The sequence below is a fragment of the Lithobates pipiens genome, unplaced genomic scaffold (assembly GCF_037356315.1).
Source record: "Lithobates pipiens isolate NorthernLeopardFrog02 unplaced genomic scaffold, aLitPip1_a1.2 Scaffold_10, whole genome shotgun sequence".
In the NCBI taxonomy this organism is placed as follows: domain Eukaryota; kingdom Metazoa; phylum Chordata; class Amphibia; order Anura; family Ranidae; genus Lithobates; species Lithobates pipiens.
The window spans coordinates 222,023,826-222,051,540 of NW_027507686.1; the positions used below are offsets into that span (position 1 = coordinate 222,023,826).

General features: G+C 43.3%; 1 protein-coding gene across 7 annotated transcripts in view; it reads left to right on the forward strand.

The window, feature by feature from the left end:
* The window catches only part of PHF21A (PHD finger protein 21A), a 213,189-nt gene that overhangs the window by 63,394 nt on the left and 122,080 nt on the right, over positions 1 to 27,715 (forward strand). For all 7 annotated transcript variants that reach the window (XM_077461841.1, XM_077461830.1, XM_077461822.1 and 4 more), the window contains exon 2: positions 20,965 to 21,103. In XM_077461841.1, coding sequence (XP_077317967.1) covers positions 21,008 to 21,103 — 96 coding nt within the window. In that variant the 5' untranslated portion in view covers positions 20,965 to 21,007. The remainder of the gene's footprint in view (positions 1 to 20,964; positions 21,104 to 27,715) is intronic.

The following is a 27,715-nucleotide window of genomic DNA, read 5'->3' on the forward strand; positions in this document are numbered from 1 at the left end:
ATCTGTCATTACCTATACACACCTTTCTGAAAAGCCACAGAGGCTTCAACACCTAAGCAAGAGGCACCACTAACCAAATACTGCCATGAAGACCAAGGAACTCTCCAAACAAGGAAGGAACAATGTTGTTGAGAAGTAAAAGTCCGGGTTAGGTTATTAAAAAAATCCAAATCTTTGATGATCCCTAGGAGCACCATCAAATCTATCATAACCAAATGGTAAGAACATGGCACAACAGCAAACCTGGCAAGAGACAGCTGCACACCAAAACTCCATGGACTGGTCAAGGAGGGCATTAATCAGAGAGGCAGCACAGAGACCTAAGGTAACCCTGGAGGAGCTGCAGAGTTCCACAGCAGAGACTGGAGTATCTGTACATAGGACAACAATAAGCTGTACGCTCCATAGAGTTGGGCTTTATGGCAGAGTGGCCAGAAGAAAGACATTCCTTTCAGCAAAAAACAAAATTGCACCTTTTTGAGTTAGCGAAAAAGCATGTGGGAGACTCCCAAAATGTATGGAGGAAGGTGCTCTGGTCTAATGAGACTAAAATGTAACTTTTTGGCCATCAAAGAAAATGCTACGTCTGGCGCAAACCCAACACATCACATCACCCAAAGAACACCATCCATGAAACGTGGTGGCAGCATCATGCTGTGGGGATGTTTTTCAGCAGTCAGGACTGGGAAACTGGTCATAGTTGAGGGAAAGATGGATGGTGCTAAATGCAGGGATATTCTTGAGCAAAACCTGTAGCACTCTGTGTGTGATTTGAGGCTAGGACGGAGGTTCACCTTCCAGCAGTACAATGACCCTAAACATGCTGCTAAAGCAACACTTGAGTGATTTAAGGGGAAACATGTAAATGTGTTGGAATGGCCTAGTCAAAGCCCAGACCTCAATCCAATAGAAAATCTGTGGTCAGACTTAAAGATTGTTCACAAGCGCAAACCATCCAACTTGAAGGAGCTGGAGCAGTTTTGCAAGGAGGAATAGGCAAAAATCCCAGTGGTAAGATGTGGCAATCTCAGAGACTTATCCAAAGCAACTTGAAGCTGTGATGGCTGCAAAAGGTGGCTCTACAAAGTATTGATCTTTGGGGGGGGGGGGGGGGGAGGTGAATAGTTTTATGCACACTGACCTTTTCTGTTATTTTGTCATCTGTTTGCTTTACAATAAAAAAAAAATGCAAATGCTCAAACAATCCATGTTAATTCAAGGTTGTGAGGCATCAAAACACGAAAAATGCCGGGGGGGTGAATACTTTTGCAAAGCATTGTATATACCAGATTCAACAGTGTTCATTTTGCCAGCAAATTTTTATTTAGTCTCGGGCTGGGTTCACACATCTGCGAATTGGAAGCGGCGTACACTTCGGATCCAATTCGGAGAACATTTGAAAATATGTTCTTTTCAATGGGTCTGGTTCACATATGTGCATTGCATCCGCACTCTGCAATCTTCGATGGGAACACATGTTATTCGCAGATATGTTCTGTTGTGAACAGGAATTCCCTCCGCCTCCTCACTACACCTCTCCCTGGTCAGCTGAGCCGCAGCTACAACAGAGAGGAACTGCTGAATGAATCATTTTTATCTTTGCAGGGAAAGGGGAGCTGCAATTCGCACCAGACTAGTGTGAACCCAGCCTTAGTCTTAAGCCTCATGCACACGAGACGCAGTTAAACGCGCGTTCAGATGCAGTTGGACAGTTTTTTCAACTGCACCTGAACTCATTCAATGTTATCCTATGTGTCCATGCACACAGTCTCGTTTTTTTCCGTTTATATGCAGTTGCGTTTAATCTCGTTTTTCCAGAAGCAAAAAAATGCGTTCAGAAACAAAAATTTCTGCGTTTCAGACGCAAAACGCGGCAAAACGCGGTAAAACGCGGCAAAACGCCGCTACCGCGTTTAGCCGCGTTTGCGTTTATATGCGTTTTTAAAGGTGACCTTTTTTTTTACATTAAAAATCTCAAAAATGATTGCAAATGATGAAAAACCATTAGAAAAATATTTTAAACAATTGCAATTGCAAGTGGACAATCCACAACTTGTGGCAAGTGGACAATCCACAACTTGTGGCAAGTGACATGGCAGGTGGCAAGTGATGTGGCAAGTGGACAATCCACAACTTGTGGCAGGTGACGTGGCAAGTGACCTGGCAGGTGACGCGGCAAGTGACTTGGCAGGTGACGTGGCAAGTGGAAAATCAACAACTTGTGGCAGGTGACTGGCATGTGACGTGGCAAGTGGACAATGGACAACTTGTGGCAGGTGACGTGGCAAGTGACCTGGCAGGTGACGCGGCAAGTGACTTGGCAGGTGACGTGGCAAGTGGAAAATCAACAACTTGTGGCAGGTGACTGGCATGTGACGTGGCAAGTGGACAATCCATAACTTGTGGCAGGTGACGTGGCAAGTGACGTGGCAAGTGGACAATCCACTTGTGGCAGGGGACGTGGCAAGTGACGTGGCAAGTGGACAATCCACTTGTGGAAGGTGATGTGGCAAGTGACGTGGCGAGTGGACAATCCACAACTTGTGTCAGGTGACGTGGCAAGTGGACAATCCACAACTTGTGGCAGGTGATGGGGCAAGTGATGTGGCAAGTGGACAATCCACTTGTGGCAGGGGATGTGGCAAGTGACGTGGCGAGTGGACAATCCACAACTTGTGTCAGGTGACGTGGCAAGTGGACAATCCACAACTTGTGGCAGGTGATGTGGCAAGTGATGTGGCAAGTGGACAATCCACTTGTGGCAGGTGACGTGGCAGGGGACGTGGCAAGGGACGTGGCAAGTGGACAATCCACAACTTGTGGCAGGTGATGTGGCTGGTGACGTGGCAAGTGGACAATCCACATCTTGTGGCAGGTGACGTGGCAGGTGACGTGGAAAGTGGTGTGGCAAGTGGACAATCCACAACTTGTGGCAGGTGATGTGGCTGGTGACGTGGTAAGTGGACAATCCACAACTGGTGGCAGATGGCATGGCAGGTGACGTGGAAAGTGGACAATCCACATCTTGTGGCAAGTGACGTGGCAGGTGATGTGGCAAGTGACGTGGCAAGTGGACAATCCACAACTTGTGGCAGGTGATGTGGCAAGTGATGTGGCAGGTGATGTGACAAGTGGACAATCCACATCTTGTGGCAAGTGACGTGGCAGGTGACGTGGCAAGTGACATGGCAAGTGGACAATCCACATCTCGTGGCAAGTGACGTGGCAGGTGATGTGGCAAGTGGACAATCCACAACTTGTGGCAGGTGACGTGGCAGGTGATGTGGCAAGTGACGTGGCAGCTGACGTGGCAAGTGGACAATCCAAAACTTGTGGCAGGTGACGTGGCAAGTGACGTGGCAAGTGGACAATCCACAGCTTGTGGCAAGTGACGCGGCAAGTAGACAATCCACAACTTGTGGCAGGTGACGTGGCAAGTGACGTGGCAGGTGATGTGGCTAGTCACGTGGCAAGTGGACAATCCACAACTTGTGGCAGGTGATGTGGCTGGTGACGTGTCAAGTGGACAATCCACAGCTTGTGGCAGGTGGCATGGCAGATGACGTGGAAAGTGGACAATCCACATCTCGTGGCAAGTGACGTGGCAGCTGACGTGGCAAGTGACGTGGCAAGTGGACAATCCAAAACTTGTGGCAGGTGACGTGGCAAGTGATGTGGCAGGTGACGTGGCAAGTGATGTGGCAGGTGACGTGGCAAGTGATGTGGCAAGTGGACAATCCACAGCTTGTGGCAAGTGACGTGGCGAGTGGACAATCCACAACTTGTGGCAGGTGACGTGGCAAGTGACGTGGCAGGTGATGTGGCAAGTGATGCGGCAAGTAGACAATCCACAACTTGTGGCAGGTGATGTGGCTGGTGACGTGGCAAGTGGACAATCCACAGCTTGTGGCAGGTGGCATGGCAGATGACGTGGAAAGTGGACAATCCACATCTCGTGGCAAGTGACGTGGCAGGTGATGTGGCAAGTGACGTGGCAAGTGGACAATCCACAATTTGTGGCAGGTGACGTGGCAGGTGATGTGGCAAGTGGACAATCCCCAACTTGTGGCAAGTGACGTGGCAAGTGGACAATCCACAACTTGTGGCAGGTGCCGTGGCAAGTGACACGGCAAATGCAAGTGTACAACTGCTCTCTATGCTGCTGCTGCTCACTCTGATCAAAATAGCAGAAATAGTTAAAAAAAATGCTTTGAGAGCTTGGGGAGGGTCTACATGATGTTATCTTTATAAACGCGTCTAAACGCAAACGCGTGTAAACGCGTCTAAACGCGTCTGCGACATGCAAACGCGGCAAAACGCGCGTTTCTAAACGCGCGTTTCAGCTTTTTTTTAACAGAGGTTTCATCTGCGTCTCGTGTGCATGAGGCCTTAGGACTATAATGGCATTTTAGTTTTAGTCCCATTTTAGTCATAGTCTTGATTAAAATGCAATTTTTAGTCATTGTATTTTATTCAAATAAAATTTCCAATACATTTTAGTCTAATAAAATAAATTTAGTCAACTAAAATTGATGTGTTAAATTATAATGCATTTCTTTAGAATTTCCGAACTACTTTTTCTATACTTCTCGAGTAAAAGAATCAAATATGTTATTTATGGTATTAAGGTTTGAACAAACTCACAGATGCATATTTAGCCGCTCTGGGCAGTTTGAGGAGGCCTGGAATGCTGTATGGTGGTCTGAGGGAGGGCCTGTAATGCAGTGCCCTGGATTCCACCATGCCGGTGGTCACTGGACAGAGGAGGCCTGGAATGCTGTATGGTGGTCTGAGGGATGGCCTGTAATGTACAGTGCCCTGGATGCCGCCATGCCAGTGGTCACTGGTCAGAGGAGGCCTGTAATGCTGCACAGTGCTGTATGGTGGTCGCGGGTCTGAGGGATGGCCTGTAATGTACAGTGCCCTGGATGCCAGTGGTCAGAGAAGGCCTGTAATAATGCGCACACACAGTGCTCTGGACGGGCAGGGGCCTCAGGCCTGCTGTACTTACTAATGTATAGTACTGCTCTCTGCTGTGGATGCGGTCGGGACTCGGGAGTTGGACAGTCTGGTTGGGAGGCCTGCCTGTGATGGTCAGTTCTGCTTTGGTCTCTGGCAATCGTCAGACTGTGTGCACATAGTTGCTTCAACTAGCTTGCTTGGAGCAGAAGCAGGCGGAGATCCGTAAAAACCGGAAGTTGGTTTACAAGGGTAAACGATCCTGGCAAAACATTTTCATCCCGTTTCCATTCGTTAAGGAAAACAAATTTGATTTTCGTCATAGTTTTAGTCAGTAGACAAATGTGTTGTACTTTTTTCATTTTGGTTTTCGTCACTAAAAATGCCACTGATGAAAACTTTAAGGAAAACATATTCGTTGACCAAGTTGGCACTGGCGCTCAAGTGACTTAATTGAGAGAACTAGATGTTTTGATAATGTGATTATCCACCATCCTATGACTGTTATTTATGCAGTTAAAAAAAACATAAAAAATAAATCTGCTCTAATAACTGGACAAGTGTGGGCATTACTACCTTAAAGACATTAACTCCAATCATTTTCACTAACTGTACCAACAAACCGTTCTGAACACTGCCAACTCTTAACCAACATCCAGTGTAAAGTGAAAACCTCCATTGCACATTGAACTGTGAGTGGTGTGGCTTCAGTGGGTATTAAACACAATATCTGTGAGCTGCAAGTTGAAATATATTCATGCAATCAGTACTAAGTAACCATTTAGAAATAGGAGTGACTCATTTATGCAAGCAGAGAAAATGTTTGTGTTTTCATTTTTCTTCATACCCGGACAGTGGTGGCAGGGCTAATTATTGCTTTTGCTTTGCAGGATCTGTAATTATGTCATAAAAATATTACTTCTAATAGCTACACAGTTTGAGATTTCCTTTGTATATTTTTGTCTAATGATTTTTGTTGGATTATTATTCTGTGTGGTGTCCTAGGTCAGTACCCATAGTCTTGAATATGTACAACCCCAATTACAAAAAAAGTTGGGACATTGTGTCAAGTCTACATTAAAAAAATAAAAAATGCAATAATTTGCGAATCTCATACTTTATATTTTATTCACCATAGAAAACATTTTAATGTTTAACCACTTTCAGACCGGACCAATTTGCTGGTCAAAGACCAGACCACTTTTTGCGATTCGGCACTGCGTCGCTTTAACTGACAATTGCGCGGTCGTGCGACGTGGCTCCCAAACAAAATTGACGTCCTTTTTTTCCCACAAATAGAGCTTTCTTTTGGTGGTATTTGATCACCCCTGCGGTTTTTATTTTTTGCGCTATAAACAAAAATAGAGCGACAATTTTGAAAAAAACGCATTATTTTTTACTTTTTGTTATAATAAATATCCCCCAAAAATATATAAAAAAACATTTTTTTCCCTCAATTTAGGCCGATACGTATTCTTCTACATATATTTTTGGTAAAAAAAATCGCAATAAGCGATTATTGATTGGTTTGCGCAAAAGTTATATCGTTTACAAAATAGGGATAGTTTTATAGCATTTTTATTAATAATTTTTTATTATTTTATTTTTTACTAGTAATGGCGGCGATCTGCGATTTTTATTGTGACTGCGACATTGTCGGGGACCCATCGGACATTTTTGACACATTTTTGGGACCATTGTCATTTATACAGTAATCACTGCTATATAAATGCAGTGATTCCTGTGTAAATGACACTGGCAGTGAAAGGGTTAACCAGTGGGTGGCAGTGTAGGGGTTAAGTGTTCCTAGGGGTGTGTTACTAACTGTGGGGGGGTTGGGCTTTCATTTAGTGTACACTGATCTCTGCTCCAATCACATGGAGCAGAGATCAGCATCACTAGTTGCTAGGCAGAATGAGAAAATGTTGTTTATACAGCATTTCCTCCATTCCGCCGCTCCGTGAGACGATCGCGGGGGTGCCCGCGGCGATCGAGTCCGCGGGTCCCGCGACCGGACTCACGGGGGTCCCGACCAGCGCGGGAGCGCGCCGCCGGCGGCGTGCTCCCGATGGCACGGCGGCAACGAATATTGGACGTACATGTACGCCAATATGCCTGCCCGTGCCATGCTGTCGACGTACATCGTCGTGCGCTGGTCGGGAAGTGGTTAAACTGAGAAAATGTACCATTTTATGGGAAAAGAAATTGCCAGTTAAGCACTTGGTCTCTTCTATTATGGAGCCATGCTGTTGTCATAGATGCAGTATGCAGTTTAGCATTGTCCTGCTAAAATATGCAAGACCTTCCCTGAAAAATACATTGGCTGCATGGAAGCATATGCTGCTCTAAAACATTGATATATCTTTCAGCAATGATGTTGCCTTTCCAGTTGTGCAAGCTATCTATTCCATATGCACTAATGCACCCCCCTTACTATCAGAGGTGCAGTGATGACAAGCCGAAAGCTCCCTCTCTTTAGTCCGGAGGATGTGGTGTTCGTGGAAAGAATGTCAAATTTAGATTGGTCTGACCACCGAACAGTTTTTTCCCACTTTGCAACAGACCATTTTAAATGCGCTTTGGCCCAGAGAAGTCCGCGTAGTTTCTGGATCATGTTCAGATATGGCTTCTGCTTTGCATGATAGAGCTTTGCAATGTATTTTTTGGATGGCAACGTGTTCAGACGGTGATTTTTGGAAATATTCCTGAGCCCATGTAATCATGTCCATTACAAAAGTGTGCTTGAACATCACAGGCATCCAATATTGCATTTCGGACTGTCCCTTGCGCACCGAGATTTCTTCAGATTCTCAGAATCTTTTGATATTCTGTACTGTTGATATATTTAACCCCGTTCCTGCCCAGGCCAGTTTTCAGCGCTGTCACACTTTGAGTGACAATTGCGTGGTCATGCAACACTGTACCCAAATTAAATTTTTATCATTCCCCCCCCCCCCCCCCCCCCCCACAAATTAAGCTTTCTTTTTGTGGTATTTAATAATCTCCTGTGGTTTTTTATTTTTTGCTCTATTCACAAAAAGAGCGACAAGTTTGGAGAAAAAATAAAAATAAAATATTTGTTACTTTTTGCTATAATAAATATCCCAAAATTTTTATTTTTAAACACATTTTTTCCTCAGTTTAGGCTGATCTGTATTCTTGTACATATTTTTGGTAAAATAAAATCGCAATAAGCGTATATTGATTGGTTTGCACAAAAGTTAGTGTCTACAATATTGGGGATCGTTTAGTGTGTGTGTGTGTGTGTGTGTGTGTGTGTTTTTTTTAACGTGATTTGAGCTTAAGGCTCTAATTGGCTTTAAAAAAGGTTGGATTTGAGGTGCAGAGCACGGCGCCCTAAGCCGACACACTTGTGCGACAATAGCGAATTAATATTTGCTATTCTCCTCCCTGCCAATCAGGAAGCAGTTCCTGAGACCTGATTGGCCAGGGAGTCTTAGTCAGGGCTCCCTTCCTGTTTTGGCCTGGAGGAGAAGCGATGGCCCCAGAGTGAGGAGCTGCAGCCCGGATCCATGTCTGCTTGACCTGCCTCCTTCCTAAGGTAAGGAGGCTTCTGGTCACCGCCGCATTCCCGGCCGTCTCCCATGGTGGTGGTGGGTTGCCGTTGGTTTGCCACCCTCTACAAAATATTGAGCACTAGCCACCACTGCTTGTTAGTACCGGGTTTGGACCCCCCTTTGCTTTCAGAACTGCCTTAATTCTTCCTGGTATAGATTCAACAAAGTGTTGGAAACATTCCTCAGGTTTTGGTCCATAGTGACTTGATGATCGCATCACACAGTTGGGGCAGATTTGTCGGCTGCACATCCATGATGTGAATCTCCCCTTCCACCATTCCCAAAGGTGCTCTATTGGATCGAGGTATGGTGACTGTGGAGGCAATTGGAGTACAGTGACCTCATTGTCATGTTCAAGAAACCAGTGGTGAGATGATTTGATCTTTGTGATATGGTACATTATCCTGCTGGAAGGAGCCATCAGAAGATGGGGACACTGTAGTCATAAAGGGATGGACATGGTCAGCAGCAATACTCGGGTAGGCCATGGGTGTTTAAACGATGCTCAATTGGTAGTAAGTGGTGCAAAGTGTGCCAAGAAAATAACCCGCACACCATTACACCAGCCTGAACCATTGATGCTCTGTGCAAACCAAATTCTATTAATCATAAAATATAATTAGATTTGCATGGAGCACTTTTTTTTTATTTATTTTTTTGCACGGTATTGCTCAAGATAAATGATGGCCACAAGTAGCACTTGAAGGACGTTATTGTTCATCAATAGAATTTCTCTTTAAAGCTGCACTATATGGATTGTGCACTATATGGGACGTTCTAATTTGGTAATCTAGTATAATTTGTGGTTGATGGTTTAACCGCTTAAGCCCTGGACCATTTTGCAGCTAAAGGACCAGGCCCCTTTTTGCAATTCGGTACTGCATCGCTTTAACTGACAATTGTGCGACATGACTCCCAAACAAAATTGGCATCCCTCTTTTTACCCACAAATAGAGCTTTCTTTTGGTGGTATTTGATCACCTCTGCGTTTTTTATTTTTGGCGCTATAAACAAAAATAGAGCGCCAATTTTGAAAAAAATGCAATATTTTTTGCTATAATAAATATCCCCAATATATATATATATATATATATATATATACCGTATTTTTCGGACTATAAGGCGCACGTAAAAGCCTAAATTTTCTCCCAAAAACGACCGTGCGCCTTATAGTCCGGTGCGCCTTATATATGACCTGTTGACATCGCTGGAGTTCTTTGTTAACAGTATCTGTCATCTTGACGTAAACCTTCGGACTATAAGGCGCACGTAAAAGCCTAAATTTTCTCCCAAAATCGACCGTGCGCCTTATAGTCCGATGCGCTTTATATATATGGAAATATCCATTTTATCAGCCGGTCGTTGCTAGTGCGCCTTATAATCCGGTGCGCCTTATAGTCCGATGCGCCTTATATATGGAAATATCCATTTTATCAGCCGGTCGTTGCTAGTGCGCCTTATAATCCGGTGCGCCTTATAGTCCGAAAAATACGGTGTATATATATATATATATATATATATATATATATATATATATATATATATATATATATATATTTTGGGGATATTTATTATAGCAAAAAGTAAAAAATATTGCATTTTTTTCAAAATTGGCGCTCTATTTTTGTTTATAGCGCCAAAAATAAAAAACGCAGAGGTGATCAAATACCACCAAAAGAAAGCTCTCTTAATGGCGGCGATCAGCGATTTTAAATGTATTTATTTGTGACTGCGACATTATGGCGGACACGTTGGACATTTTTGACACATTTTTGGGACCATTGGCATTAATGCAGCGTTCAGTGTGACTAAAAAGGCCTTGGTTACTGTAAAAAATGTCACTGGCAGTGAAGGGGTTAACACTAGGGAGCAGTGTAGGGGTTAAGTGTGACCTAAAGTGTGTGTTTTTTTTTTTTTTTTTTTGTGTTTTTTTTTTTTTTTTTTTTTTTTTTACTGTAGGGGGCGTAGCTTGGCGAATTACATCACTGATTGTCTATCCCTATGACAGGGAACAGACGATCAATGATGGGCTCACTGGGAAGCATGAGGAGAGGTTTGTTTACACTTACCTCTCCCCGTTCTTCAGCTCTGTGACCTGATCGCGGGACACTGGCGGTGATCGGGTCACGGTCACAGAACTCGGGACCGGGTCGCGAGCGACCCATGGCTGGGCTCTTAAAGGGCAACATACCTGTACGTGCTTGTGCCATTCTGCCGATGACTGAGTTATATCGGCGTGAGGTGGTCCTTAAGTGGTTAAGTGTTTTAAGGATGAAACTTGCCGGCTACAGCGTGGCCGTTTAGTTCTGGGTGGCACATTCTGTAATCCAGAGAACACTGCTGATCACAGATTGAGGTAAAGAGCCAATCCACAGCCCTTTGCCACATGATCAGCTGTGTTCAATCACAGATGTAAAGTTAAGCCGGTTATCTGCACTCCTCCTTTCCTCATGTTGACAGCAGGAGGAGAGGAAAAGAGAGCTGGTAACTGGCTTTTCTAAAAGGGACATGCACACTGATAATCAGGACACTGATTATAAATGCAGTCCCATCAGTGTCCTCTGAGTGCCTTCTCATCAGTGCCGCCTCATCAGTGCCCATCAATTCCCATTACTGCCGCCTCAACAGTGCACATCAGTGAAAGAGAGATTACCTGTTTGCAAAATTTTCTAACAAGCTATGAAAGTTGTTTTTTTTTTTTTTCCAGGAATTTTTTTGTTGAGCAAAAAAATAAACTCGGCAGTGATTAAAGCGGAGTTCCACACAAAAATTGAACTTCCGCTTTTTGGAGTACCCCGCCCCCCGGTGTCACATTTGGCACCTTTCAGGGCGAGGGGGAAAGAAAATACCTGTCTAATACATGTATTTTTCTCCCACTTCTGGGCATAGATACCCGCGCCACCCATGGGTATCTACGCCACCCCCCCCCCCCCCCAGGGCCCCAGGAGATAGCAGGGACCAATGGGGTTGTGCAGAGCGAGTCCCGCATGCGCAATAGGGAACCAGGAAGTGAAGCCACAGGGCTTCGCTTCCTGACTCCCTTAACGAAAATGGTGGTGGCAGCACCTGAGACGAGTGGCTTCGGGTGCTGACATCGCAGGAGCCCTAGACAGGTGAGTGTCCTCATTTTAAAAGTTAGCAGCTGCAGTATTTTTTTTTTTTTTTTTAAATAAACGCTTTACCACCAAAAGAAAGCTCTATTTGTGTGAAAATATATAAAAGTTATGTTTGGGTACAGTGTTGCATGACAGCACTGAAAATTGGCCTGGGCAGAAAGGGGGTAAAAGTGCCCAATAGGCAATTGGTTAAAATGACATGGTGAGATGTGCTGACATGAGGTGCAGTGCAGAAATAAATGCAGTGTGTCAAGGCACTGAAACCCACCTCAGTTGTGTTGTGATGAGGCACAGAAAATGCCATTGGATTGAGCCTGTTTTGTTCTGTGCAGATGACTGCAGCTTAACAGAGATGGTTTTGAATTGGTCCTAAGGCTCAATGTACACGAGGTGGATCCGCTCAGCAGAGTCCGCCAGCTCATCAGCAGATCGCTGCTCCGTTGATCTCCGGTGAGGCGGCAGATTATAGGTCCATCTTCGCTCACTGAGCGGGGAGGGACCTTCTCAGAGTCCCGCTGATCTCTATGGGGAGATCGGATGAAAATGGACAGCATGTCTGTTTTCATCAGATCTCTTCCGATCCTCCGTACGTCTGTTTTGATCAGGTGGCAGGCAAGTATCAGCGGACACATCTCTGCTGACCTCCATCTGCCCATGGGAGTCAATGGATGGCCTGCTCTGATCCACCTGAAAAACATGCAGGCTTATGTGAAAGGGCACCCTAGTTTATCTGTTTTTAAATGCTTTCAGATATGTATATGAATGTGATCAGGTTAACGTACGTAATTTTGTCACTGTGTACTTTAAAAACTTTCTGTTTATAGTTAATATTTTTGTAGGAGTATGTGGTGGCAGCCATATGTTTTGTACATATGCAGCTTTCTTTCTGCTTACAAGTACTTGTGCTGTACAGGTTTTATCTGTAGGTTCTGTTTTACATTACATCTGCCCTGGAGTGCTGTAATAAAAACTCCAGGCACTTGGTGGGGGTGGATATGGTAACATGCCTGTATTTTCACAATGTATTCCTGCAGCAAGCCTAATTGATTTTACAAAGTGACAGGTACACAACTATTGGAATGTTTCTCTAACGGGCACATCAATGGTTATACACTGCAGCCAATCAAATTACAAATCTCATTTTTTCACTTTGGGCAGAAAATTGAAAGCAACCACTTGATGGGTTGCTATAGCAACACTTTTTCTTCCTGTCCTAATGTTACATTTATAGAATACACTTGTGGTTTACAAGTCATTATGTATTTTAGCCAAATTTGTTTACAATTCTTGATTGTGAATTTAAAATTAAATTGAATTTCTGTGTATTGAAATTGCATCAATATACCTAATGTTACCTCTTTAAGCAGCTTGGTCTGTGGCTGTGGGAACTGAAAAGATGATTCCCAACTATTCTTGTGATGCTTCCTTAAGATCTTAAGGAGAGATGCTGTGTAATGGACTACCATTTGTTGTATTTTTCTCAGTACACAAGAAGTATTTTCAGCTTGTGCTTGAAATAAGCAAGGGTGCTAAATGTGCTTTGTACCCCCTGGCCTCATGTGCACTGCTGCTGGTAAACGGACGTTCAGAGCCTGTTGGATGCTTCTTTTCAGCTGCCCCTGAACCCATCCGATATTATCTTATGTGTACACGTACACAGGTTTGTTTAACCACTTCTCGCCCCGCCGTCATTTTGCTATAGCAAAACTGTGGTTCAGTTATCCTGACTGGGCATCATGACGTCCTTCAGGATAGCAGCTGGGCACATCAGTGGGGGGCGCACATTGCGGCGATCGGTGGTGCGGTGTGTCAGTCTGACATACCACTACACCAATCTCAGTAAAGAGCCTCAGACGAAGGCTCTTTACCACGTGATCAGCCGTGTCCATTTGCGGCTGATCGCGATGTAAACGGGAAAAGCCATTGATCAGCTTTTCCTCACTTGCGTCTGACCGACACGAGTAGAGGAGAGCCGATCGGTGGTTCTCCTCAAGGGGGGGGGGGAGGAAATCTGTGCTGATTGTTTATCAGCGCAGCCCACCTCGGATGCCCACACTGGACCACCATGAAACTGCCAGGACCACCAGGAAAAGGGGCAACATGTGGATGGCCAGGTATGTACCCCATGGCCATCCACATGTGCAAATGAATGCCCAATCATTGCCCACAAATGGGTACTGACTGGCACGATTCTATAACAAATTACATCAGTGATGCCTGGCAATTCCACCCATCAGTGCCGCCTACAAGTGCCCATCAGTGGCACTTATCAGTGCCCGTCATCAGTGCCACCTTGTCAGTGAAGCCATATCAGTGCCTGTCTTTGAAGAAAACGTATTTGTTTACAAAAAAAATGTAACAAACATTTTTTCAAAATTTTCAGTCTTTTCTTTTTTTATTTGTTGTGCAAAAAATAAAAATTGCAGAGGTGATCAAATACCGGCAAAAGAAAGCTCTATTTGTGGAAACAAAAGGATAAAAAATGTGTTTGGGTACAGTGTTGTATGACCGTGTACTTGTCATTCAAATTGCTACATCGCTGACTGCTGAAAATTGGCTTGGGCAGTTAGGTGTCTAAGTGCCTGGTATTGAAGTAGTTAATGTAGTTTTTAGGCAAAAAAAAGCAAAAAAATTAGTTCAGACGCTGAGTTTAGAGAAATTTCAAGTGCCAAATGCTTCTAAACGTGGCCAAGTGCGAGTTACCGCATTTTGTTCACAGGCGTTTTTCTTTTTTGGATATTTTGAAAAAATATATATATTTATATATTGCCGAAAAGGCAATTTTTAGGCCGAAATTTCGGTGCATCCATAGAAATGACATATACAGCTTATAATAAAAAATAAACAAAAATATACTAATTGCAATTTAAAATGTAAATATATTTAAAAATTGCCTTTTTTTTCCTCTCTCACATATGGTCATTATGGGATCCATAGTAAAAGCACTGAAGTTGAGGTAGATACAAGTACACTGCCGCTCTCTGAGCTGCAGCTACTCACTCTGGTCTCACAGAATGACTGACTGAAATATAGTTAAATACTGTTTTTTGAGCTTTGGTAGGGTCCTATAAAGTTGTCTTGAATAAACGCTCCTAGACGCAAAATGCAGCTTAACGCAGCATGCAAACGTGGCAAAACTGGCATTTTTAAAGCTGTCAAAAAATTTGTTCAGAGGCGGTTTCCTCAGCGCCCCCTGTACATTAAGCCTAACAGTGGTAGGATTTCAGAAACAGAGGCAATGTGCGGGGCTAGGCGTTGGCAGATGCTGATCAACAAATTGCATGGTTATAAATCCGCAGTGACATACTGATACCTATGCGCCCTGCAGCATTTTTTCATAACACTTGTTCAAGCAGACATAGCTTACACAAGAGTCAAAACTCTTAATTTGAATTTGGGAGCAATGCAGCATTGTTGCCACGTCCATCATAGGAAGCTTCATTAGATGGCATTCACTTGCAGGAGCAACAGCCATTTCTAAATCTTACAGGGAAGAGAACTTGAAGTGCAATTGCACTTATAATATAGTGCTGCAGCACAACTTTTTTATAAATGGAACTATAGGCAAAACTACGTTTTTTTTATTTTATTTTTATTCCCTCCCCCCACAAAATCTGTGTTCCATTGTGGAGATTTCCCTTTACTTCCAGTTCCATAGCCAAAACTGGAAGTGAGAAGAGATGCCTGCAAATTAAGGAAATCCCTTGGGCCCCCAGGTCACCAGAACTAGTGTCCCTATTGGAAGATTTCCCCTCTTACTTTTTTTGGGGGCTTTCACTTTCAATGATGATGGTAAACAGGACAAATGGAGAGGGTGAATCTCGATAACGGGGGCACAGATGGCAATAACAATGTACAGGTGTTCTAATCCATTTCCATTCTAAAACAAAAAAGAACGTTTTGCCTTTTTAGTTATACTTTTTAACCTCTTCCTGCCTGCGCTATAGCTGAAAGACTGTGTCCTATCATATACTGTCCCCCATCGGATAGTGTCCATTGTGTAGTGCGCATGCGCAGTACACAGCACACACAGATTCCGAAAATACCCGAAGATGAACGGCGCATGCACCGTGAGTCCAGGTTCTATCCCCACCATCCAAATGCACAGAGAGTTGGAATATAAAAGAGCCGAGCGTAGCGAGGCTGAGCCCGAAGCATGGCGAGCGAAGGGAGCCCGCGAGGGGCCCTCTAATTCTCCCAACCCTATGTCCGCTTGGATGGTGGGGCTACCACCTCCACTCACGGCGCAGGCGCCTTTCATCTTCAGAGATTTTCCGAAGCTTCTGCTCAGTACTGCGCATGCGCAGTACGGGGCAGACACTATATGATGGCAGGACACTATCTGCCAGAACGGCTACAGTGCTGGCCTAAATTGCTGGGTGGGCGTCCATGTTCTCCCGTATATGAGCTGCCTGTGCGCCCCCTGTGGGGTGTGCACAACGTGCTCTGTAGTCGGCGAATCTGAGACCCGGCTGACCCCGAACCTTTACCACTTGATCAGCTGTCAGCCAATGACAGCCGATCACCAGTATTTGTCAGAGGGACATCAGTCCCGATCAGAGAGCCACTGCCACCTCATCTGTGCCCACCAGTGGCGCCTAATTAGTGCCACCTCATCAGTGCACATCATTGAAGGAGAAAACAATATGAAAACGAGGTGTTTTTTTTTTTATTTTATTTTTTTTATTTTTTTTTTACACCCAATTTTTGGTCTTCTTTTTTATTTTATCTTTTTGTTAAGCAAAAAATAAAAACCCCAGTAGTGATTAAATACCACCAAATGGAAGCTCTATTTGTGTGAAAAAAAGTTTAAATTTTCAATTGGGTATAGTGTTGCATGCCCATGCAATTGTCATTCAAAGTGTGACCGTGCTGAAAGCTGAAAATATGGCCTGTGTAGTAAGGGGGTTAAAGTGCCCGGTAGGTAAGTGGTTAAAGAGGAGGTCCAGCCTGTGTGAAAAAAATTAAGTCAGCAGCGCTTTAATTTTACTTTTAATTTTAGGGCACTTACCTGTTCAGGGAGTCCATGATGTTGGCACCCCACCCTGATTTACGGATCCACTCATGGGTGCTGCCGCCGCCATTCCTGGTGACGGAACCCAGCAGTGAAGCCACTGCTGGTTCCTTAACTGCGCATGCGCGAAATGCGCTGCACTTTCTAATTGGCCTGAACTTCCGGGAGAGCGGGCCGCAATGACGGGAATAGTCCCACTGGATTGGCGCAGGGCGAACGTGGTGCCTATATTTAAAAAGGGATCAAAGTCTTTACCAAGTAACTATAGACCTGTTAGCTTAACTTCTATAGCTGGGAAGATACTGGAGCGTTTAATAAAAGACCACATCGACGAGTTCTTGCTGAACAATAACACTTTAAGCAACAGACAGCATGGATTCATGAAAGACAGAAGTTGTCAGACAAATCTGATTTCTTTTTATGAGGAGGTAAGTAAAACCTTGGACAGAGGGGTGGCGGTGGACGTGGTATACTTGGATTTTGCAAAAGCATTCGATACAGTTCCGCACACACGGCTCATGTGTAAGGTAAAGTCTACAGGTTTGGAAATATCAGTTTGTAAATGGATAGAAAATTGGCTAGAAGACAGAATTCAAAGAGTCGTGGTTAATGACTCTTACTCTGAATGGTCTAAGGTTATCAGTGGTGTACCCCAAGGTTCAGTGTTGGGACCCTTACTTTTTAACATCTTTATAAATGATATTGGGTCTGGCATCAAAAGTAACATTTCTGTCTTTGCAGATGACACCAAGATATGCAGTGCAATAACGTCTTTACAGGATGTCTCCAATTTACAAGCCGACCTCAATACACTGTCTAATTGGGCGACTATGTGGCAGATGAGGTTTAATGTTGATAAATGTAAAGTTATGCACTTGGGGCCTAAGAATATGCATGCATCATACATGCTAGGGGGAGTACAACTGGGGGAATCCATAGTGGAGAAGGATCTGGGGGTTTTGGTAGACCATAAGCTCAATAACAACATGCAATGCCAAGCTGCTGTTTGCAAAGCGAGCAAAGTCCTTTCTTGTATTAAGAGAGGTATGGACTCCAGAGAAAGAGATATAATTTTGCCCCTGTTCAAATCATTAGTAAGACCTCACCTGGAATATGCCGTTCAGTTTTGGGCACCAGTTCTCAAAAAGGATATCGGGGAACTGGAGAAAGTGCAGAGAAGGGCAACCAAACTGATAAGAGGCATGGAGGAACTCAGCTATGAGGAGAGATTAGAGGAACTAAATTTATTCACTCTTGAGAAGAGGAGATTAAGGGGGGATATGATTAACATGTTCAAATATATTAGGGGTCCATATAGTGAACTTGGTGTTGAGTTGTTCTCTGTACGGTCAACCCAGAGGACACGGGGGCACTCTTTACGTCTAGAGGAAAAGAGATTTCAGCTTCAAGTACGGAAAGGTTTCTTCACAGTTAGAGCAGTGAAAATGTGGAATAGACTCCCACCAGAGGTGGTTCTGGCCAGTTCAGTAGATTGCTTTAAGAAAGGCTTGGATACTTTCCTGATGGTACATAATATAACTAGGTACTAACATAGGTAAAGTTGATCCAGGGAAAATCCGATCGCCTATTGGGGGATCAGGAAGGAATTTTTTTCCCCTGCTGTAGTAAATTGGAGCATGCTCTGCTGGGTTTTTTTTCGCCTTCCTCTGGATCAATTGTGGGCATAAAATTGGGTATCTGGATTGTACGATTATTTTTTATTTTATTTATTTGTTTTTAAGGTTGAACTGGATGGACTTGTGTCTTTTTTCAACCTGGCTAACTATGTAACTATGTAACCCGTCTCCCCAAGTGGGGAAGTTGACCGGTCAAAAACAGGTCCCCTCTACCCCCTGAAAGGTGCCAAATGTTCCACTTTTGGGTGGAACTCCGCTTTAAGTAATTTCAATGGTGTATATGTGTGTATAATATAATGTGTATGTATGTATATATGTGTGTGTGTGCATGCGTGCATATGTATGTGTATATTAGGGGTGCAACAGATCAAAAAATTCAGATTGAATCATTCCTCGGATCAGAGTCACGGATCGGATCATCTTTCAGATTGGCAAATAATAATTGAATTTGCAAAAACCTGTGAAAATTCCACCACCATATAGTCCCCACTGTAATATCCACGTCATCTCCCCCACTGTAATGGACCTCTCCCTCCACTGTAATAATGGCTGGGTATTACCGAGTATGGCTGGGTATTGCAGAGTATTACCTAGTATCGCTGGGTATTGGCAGGGTATTGGGGCATTGGCTGGGTATGGAGGGATGGCTGTCACAGGGCAGCGCTGTGGGCACTACAGATCCAGCCCACATCGCTGCTTCCATCCGATCTCTCCCCTCCACTGTACAGATTGGTACGTGGAGGGGAGAGAGGAACCGGTGTCATGTAATGACGCCGGTTTATTTACAAGTGATCGCTCTGTCATTTGACAGAACGATTACATTGTAAACGGCCTGGGTGTAGAAAGATGGCCCCTGCAAGGGCTCTCATATCAAGCCACTTGCTCTGAGGGCGCTCTGTCCATAGATGCAGAGTGTGGCTCGGCTCCACCCCCTGCTCCTCCTCACTGGCTGTGATTGATGGCAGGAGGAGCCAATGGCAGGTGAAAAAGCTATTACTCTTGTCATAAATTGACAGGGAAGAAAGGTTTGAAACTGGGTTGCTACTCAGGAATAACAAACTGAGATATTGTGTGTATTTCTTTCAACACTTGCATGCTTGAGGTGATTGTAGCCTTTTTTCAGTTTCCTTTCCTTCAAAGATTTTTATTTTTTGTTTTTAACATTTTACCTTCTACTAAAACTTTTGTGAATCAGTACTGCTTGGACCTTGAAGAAGAGGACATACCCCCAAAAGCTGGTCCATGAAAAATGATATTTTAGTGCAAATAAAAAAAAAAGTATCACGGACAGTACTCAAATCCTATGTTGTCGGCAGTGAACAACCACATTTTTGTATATGGGATGTGTCCAGAGTCTGGAGGAAGTTGAGAAGTTGTAATGTTTAGGGCCTGTTGACATCTTAGTGATTTGTTGCTTTAACATTCTATTAAAGTGGATGTAAACCCAATGTCATCCTTTCTAAACTACTGCCATAGGGGTTATCTATAAGGATATACATGCCTCCTACATGAATCTTTACCCATCAAATGTCTCCCCTCTGTCTGTTATGAGACCCCTGAAAAACTGCAGATTCTGTGGGTGGGTCTGTTGTCTGGAGCTCGGTGGGTGGAGTTGTGATGTCAGTAGACTCCCCGCCCACCTCTACACTCCCCTTGTCAATATGCATTTTCTCCTGTGTATTTCTTACACTGAACTTCTGCTATGATCTCTAACATCCAGCGAAAAGACAGAAAAGTAACCACATGACTTCAGCATGCCCAATTATGCTGAGGTGTGGAACATCCAATCCTGGCAGAGCAGCAGAAGAAAGGAGTGGGAGGGAATTAAAAAAATAATGCATGTCTCTTAGGCTAGTGCACAGATATGTAAATCGCCTGTCACTCCCAGCAAGGGGGAGGATTTGGCCAAGTTTTTCTCTGACTCTCACTGAACAATAAAAGGATTGATCAGAGCTGGATTAACTCTTTGTGGCAAGACTGGGCTCAAATGATAGGAAATCTTATACTCTACATTATGACTTAAAAAAAAAAAAAAAAAAATGTTGGGTTTACATCCACTTTAAGACCAACCTTTTTAATGTGCTGCCAATGCACCACAACATGGGTATGCCTTATTTATTTTTTTGTGCTAGTAATTTGGGGTACCATTCAAAATTGTGCGTGTGTTGTTGTAAAGCTTTGGTGTGAATGAGCCCTTATTAATGTGCACATTTGCTGCATAGTATTGATGGGATCAAAAGGTCGTGTATGTGTATTGATGGAGGAGTTCGTTGACACTACACAGCCCTTGCTACAACTGTGTTTGCAATGTACATCAATATCGTATATACCAATATATCAATATACCAATGCAGTGTTTGTTTTCCTTGTGCCCAAGACCAGCTGATTTATGGTATTGGCAACAAGTATACATAAAATAGTATGTGCTTGTATGATTTCCTGGGCTTACTGATTGTTATGTAGCAATTCGTCATTATGTCCAGAATTATCAGGCAGTTCAACCCAAGGCCGTGATGGCAGGATTAGTACAAAGTCTTTTGGGCCTCTCTGACTAATGCAGGAGTGGGAGTACTTAACACTTTTGGTCCTTTTACCCACCACCGATAGTCCTCAAACACATCTGTGATTACTTAATCTCTGTTTGTTTATTTTTTCAACAGGTCTAAATCCTGGAAGACCTTTTCTTTCTGTGAAAAGCCCCGTATGTTAGAGTTGCAGCATTTGGAGGAAACAGGAGAAAGGAGGATGGAGCTGCAGTCTCTACAGGAGGCCCTGAAAGTGGAAATACAATTTCACCAGGTGAAACCCCTTTTTTATATTTATCACAGGAGTTAAGTCATTCTTGATTTAAAGTGGCACTTCACCTTTTTTGTAGAGGGTAGGCTATTTCACATTATGACACACCACACACAGCCTTTTTTTATCCAGGCTTCTTCTCAGTACAATGTTGCAGGTTTTTTTTTTTTTTACTCCACTTTTGGGCAGCCACTGATGATGTAATGGCCGAATCTACATGCTGGAGTCGAATCATCCTGGCACCTGACTCCGGCATAGAAAAGTCGGGTGTGTACATTTGGGGTTTATACGAATAAGTGCAAAGTGAGCGGAATGACAACTCATGGGGCCCCCGGGCAATAGGAGATTATGGGGCCCCAAAGCAATCAGACATTATGGGGCCACACACACACACACAATCACACACACACACAATCACACACACACACAATCACACACACACACAATCACACAATCACACAATCACACACAATCACACAATCACACACACACACACAATCACACAATCACACACACACACACAATCACACACACACACACAATCTCACACACAATCACACTCACACACAATCACACTCACACACAATCACACTCACTCACAATCACACACAATCGCAATCACACACAATCACACTCACACACAATCACACTCACACACAATCACACTCACACACAATCACACTCACACACACACACAATCTCTCTCTCTCTCTCTCTCTCTCTCTCTCTCTCTCTCTCGTTTCTATTGGCTGAGAATGTACTGGAGAGGTGGGGCAGCTATGATCTTGGGATTTTTAGACCAAAAGGATGTCGGTAAGGGACATTTCAGAGACAGATGTAAAAAAAAACACAGATTTTTTTTTATATATTTTCCCTGGTTTTACTGAGGCTGGCAACCCTGATGGGGCCCCCTAGTGGCACGAGGCCCTTGGGCAGTGCCCGAGTGGCCCAATGGTCAGTCCGCCCCTGGAAGTGAGCCTGAATTTGCACTCTCCAGCTTTAGTAAATAAAGGCCAATGTACTGTGCATGCACCACTGGCAGTGTACACAAAATAAAAATGCTGAAGGAGGAGGATGTTTTTCGAAAGTAGAAATTTTGTTTCTTTCTTTAAAAAATGTATTTATTTTTATTGAATTTCTGCTCATCGCACATTGCCTGTATATGAAAAAAGGTATGCTAAGTTGGCATGGGATAGTGGCTATAAACCCTTACATATACCCAGTGATGTGACAAACCTCAGGTAGTGCACAGAGATGAATCGCATCCTCCCTACATAAGTTGTACCTGTTTGTAGTCTTCTCTACTCTATAGCTGTTCAGTGCAGAATTTATACAGCTTGTCTGAGCTTTCAGAAAGAATGGGGCCAGGAGCTGAAGTTACATTGTGGAGCTTGAGGAGAGCTGGTTGGCAGATAGACACACCCCCCCCACACAGGAACAGAACTGAGGTTGCCAATCGCAGGCTGTGTGCTGGAGCTCCCCCGTCACCGTCTCTCTCTTGGTGTCAGGAAAACTTGTCAGAAAGTGACTCATGCAGATAGCAGAACAAGGCAGCAGACAGAAATTACACTTGGTGTTCTGGAGTGAGACAAGCGCACACTGTAGAGGAATATGCTTTTGTCATATTTCATGTCTGAGGTTTACAACCACTTCTACACATCCCAGGTGTGTTGGATGCCTACATTCCCATAGGTTCATTCCTGATGAAACTGACCAAACAGTTGAGATACATTACATAGTGCCATTTCCCCCACCTGTAACTGGCCTATGCAACAAGGAGCACTGCAAAGGCAACACATAGCAAACTAAACCAGAGAAGTTTTTGAGCTCAACTTACCAGCCTGCTAACCAGCCGACTTGTCCTGTCTAACAGTATGCGTTTAAAAAGGGGTTAAGTTTGCACACATTTGCAAATGCATGCGTAAGCTACAGAGCCCCGTCAAGGCACCCCAGTATTTTGTTTTATATGCGTTGCCCTTCTAGTGCTCCTTGCTGCATAGGCCGGTTATAGGTGGAGCAGTGGCCCTTTTGTGTGTGAATATCTCCTAAACAGTGCAGGTTTAGGAGATATTCACTGTACCTACAGGTAAGCCTTATTACAAGTTGACAAAACTTTATTACCACTTTTAAGATGAGATTGTATATTTCATCTCAATAATTAATTTACCCGTCGTGTGTGTGTGTATGTATGTATGTATTCTCACTGTGAAATTCCCCATGAAAGAAATATATGAGGAAAATCTGTATTTGAATTTTATTTGGTTAAAATGGAACTTTCATGGGAATAGGCTAGAAAAAAAGAGCAACAAGAACTACAAATATACAGTAATTGTACTTTCATGTATCTCTTTTGCAAAGTAGTTAGTTTGTAGAAGTATTTCATCACCCGGATACTTTGTCCTGATGGCAGCTGCAGCAGTGACATCTGGAGGAAGAGCACAGTTACTACACTTTTAAAAGATCAGTTGTCGCCTACAAATTGTATCAACATTGATTCTATTTATTGGTTGTTGCTTTGTTCAGAAGAATGGAAACCCATTTACTCTGCCTATCCCACTAAAGATTATCCTGAAGTACAATAAAATATAACCTATCGTGGGTATAAATTGGCAGTACCAGATTTAATTTTTTGAAGTAAGAAAGTATCTCCTGCTTGGTATCGGTGAATAATTATCTTTTCAGATTTTTAGTATGTAACCTAATGCCTATGCAGCCTAGAACTAATGTGTAAATGGCAGAAATATTGTCATCTAGAGTCATTAGACTCTGCAGAATACTCCAGTTGCCTAGTGGGCTTGCAGTATTGCAGTAAAGGTGGGCTTGCAGAGGGAGTACTGCAACTCGCATCTTTTCTCTGTTGCAGAGCTAAGCCTGCAGAAGAATATTTTGCATTGAACACTTTTTGGGGACTTTTGGATGCCTGCTCCACTCTGTGGGCTTCGATTATGTCCCCTGCCCCCCCTACATCACAACAAGATACAATTGTGACATATGAGCTGGCTGATGGAACCACAGTGCAGTCATATGCAGGAGTAAACGTGAAGAACAGCAGTCTGGATATATACTCTGTGTGTGTGTGTGTGTGTGTGTGTGTGTGTGTGTGTGTATATATATATGTGTATATATATATATATATATATATATATATATATATACACACACACACACACACACACACACACACACACACACACACACACACACACACACACACACACACACACACACACACTGATCCGTGCTCACCAACACTGCAAAATCCAGCAATGACATTGCAGTAATTAATAGTACCCAATTGCATGTCCGTATTAAGAATAAATAGTGAAATCCTGCAGGTCCCCTGTTGGCGCTCCAGGCCCCTCCTCATCAGCGGGTGCCCCCATGAAATGATTTCCATGGGGGCACCCATGCGCGATTGCTCCCGATCCCCGCTGTTCAGTCCATTGATTCAGACAGCGGAACCTGGCTTCTTCCCCCCACTCCTGTACCAATGGCTCCTGCTGCTATCTATCTGCCCAATGAGCAGGGAGACAGCAGAGTGAGCCACTGCTCTTGTGTACATTGCTGGATCGGATCAGACTTTGGTAAGAAAAAGGTGAGGTCTGGGAAGGAGCTGCAGCACAGAAGGTTTTTCCCTTTAATGCATAGAATGTATTAAGAGGAAAAACTTTAAAGGGTAAGTTCACTTTACAGAAAATCTAAGGTAAGGGGAACTTACACTGGGCCCCATCATCATGGACCCCACCGCGATCACCCGATGTGAGAGATCGAGACACTGCTTTACCGATCCAAAGCTTTGAAATCCCAGCGGCTTTCTCCTCTTCATTGCTGACCGGACGGGCTAGGCGGGTTCTGATTGGTAGACTGGGCACTGTACCTGTACCACCCGGGCACACAAACTCCAGGATTTAGATGCCCTGTGTACACGGGGCCTTAGACTCGCAGGTGACTTTCATCGTTACTTTTCCTTTTTATGGTGACAGAACACAAGGATATAGAGGTTGTATAAAAAGTTTAGCATGGTATAAAACTTTTGGTAGTTTTGGTTCCTGTTGAGGGACAGTAGGGAGCTATGTAAACGGGCCTCATTCTTCCTCCATGATTTTAAGCTGAAACTTTTAAAGGTCTGTGTGTTATCGTGTGCTAAGGTTTGTTAGAACGGCCAGTAGATTAGAATTTGCTGGCAGCACACCTAAAGACATGTAAAAAGCACACGAGGCAAACATGGTCGAAGACACATAATCGGAGGCCTCTCCTTTTGTGTTTATTCACATAAAATAAATGTAGTTGGCCATAATGGACTTGACTGGTCTTCTGTCCCTACCTACGGTGATATGTTAGGGTTGTTTTTCTTTATTGCACTGTTGCTAAATAAATCTAGTGATATGTTAAAACAAAAAGCAACATGGTAGTTTTATTGGTGAACCTTCTTAAGATCCAGAATAAAATATTGTAAATGTGGGTTAATCTGAGCTTAGTAACATTCAGGGAAGGTGCACTCTGCTTTCAGTTATTTGTTTCTGCTGGCCTATTTAATTTTTTTTATTGTTCTGGTGCACTGGTGTCTGTCGGAGTCATTGCATTCAACATGCTGACTGCAGCTTCCTGGAACACTTGTTCCGTCCCGTCTGGAGTGACTCTGCTGAAAAGGTTTTCCAGCATTGGCCTCTTTAGGTTTGTGCTGAATGTGCCAGGCCCTGCTGACGGAAACCTCTCCTATCATTTTAGGTTTACAATGAATAAATGAAAACTGAAGAATTAAGGCTTTCCAGGTTAAATTTAAACTAGTATTGTAAATGAGAAAACTGCGCTATTAATTAAAAACTAAGCTGCAACTCAAACTGTTATACAACGACCAACCAGAAATAAAAATATGGAACTGCACTAAAAAAAGATAATAAAAAATAATAATAAACCCCCGAACCAATCATGTAGCAAAATTACAATAAAAAATTAAATAGGCCAGCAGAAACAAATTAGAAAAGCTATTAGAATTGCTAACAATGTGGAGGCATCTGTCTGATTCACTGCACTTTTCAGGGGTGTGATTTGGATCTTTTCACCGGATCAAGTTTACACATTTTGCACGGACTACTTATAGTTTTTTTTATTGGATACATAATCATATGGACTCCTTTTTTTTTTGTTCCTTTTTATTAGGATCTAATACACAATTCCTATTTTTACTTTTACAATTTTTCATGTATGTTAAGTAAGAATTTGTTATTTCACGTGTGTTTTTTGTTAATCAGTGTGGTATGTTTTGCCTTCCTAAATTAGATTGGCTTTACTGTGTAATTTTGCTACATGATTGGTTCTATCACATTGGTTTGGGGGTTTATTATTTTTTTTAATCTTTTTTTAGCGCAGCTCCATATTTTTCTTAAACTGAAACTAGACCTGTGTTTTTAATTCTTTTTTTTTATTTTATTTTTTTTGTGTGTAGCTAGGTGCATTGCCCCTCTTTACCATGTATATGCATTTTCCAAAACTGGTTATCACAGGTCATGCACTCCAGTATAATTGCTGTTTTAACTGCAAGCAGATATAAAATGCATTACTGACATTACACAGTGTTGTAGTGGGTAGCACTTTCACTTAGCAGCAAAAAGGGTCGCTGGTTCAAATCCCGACCTCGACACCATCTGCCCGGAGTTTGCATGGTCTCCCTGTGCCTGCGTGGGTTTCCGCCGGGTACTCCAGTTTCCTCCCACACTCTGAAGACATGCAGGTAGGTTAATCGGATCCTGTCTAAATTGGCCCTAGTATATGTATGAATGTGTGTTAAGGACCTTGGGTTGCAAGCGCCTTTTGGGGTAGGGACTGATGTGACTGTACAGTGTATATGTAAAAGCGCTGCGTAAATTGACGGCGCTACATAAGTACCTGAAATAATAATAATTGTATTTTTATGTAGTGAAAGTACCTCAATTTGAGTTGTCTTTCGACTCCTACAATCTGTACAGAGGAGCTCAGAGAGAGCTAGAGAGAAGCAGTAAAGAAGGGCAGGTTTGCTACTTTGCATGGAGCTTGCTGTTAGGAGGAGAGTGACAAAGACAAGATCATCAGTTTACTGCTTCGCCTTTGTGTTCAGTCACAGGATTGGAGGGGGGGGGGGACCTTTTATGTGATAGTGAAACTGCGGGAAAGACTGGTCAGGTCCCCACTCATGGCAGGGTGGTTGTGTTGTGTGGCAGGACTATATAAATCTTTAAACTGAAGGGATAAATACAAATCCTTTGGCAGGTGAGACTACTCCCATATACAGGTTTATCTTCTGTGTATTTTAGTTTTTTTATTTTATTTTTTTTTTTCTGCTTCAGTTCAGCTGTCTGCTGATATGCACTTTAAAACTGAAAATTTTGGCTTCTCTCTGGCCAACCTAATTCAATGCTAAAGTACCATTATACTGTAATTACTGCTTTGCCTACATATTTATAACGTTCAGACAATTTTATGTGTTAGAAATACCTGCCACACTACATAGCCTGGAGAATGCTACTTTTTTCTGTTAGAATTGGGAAATTGCTCCATTTCACCTCCCCACAGCAGACTGCTGATTGCATAGAGAAGGAGCAGTGGCTCATAATTGGGTTTCTCTGTGCTCTGCCCTCC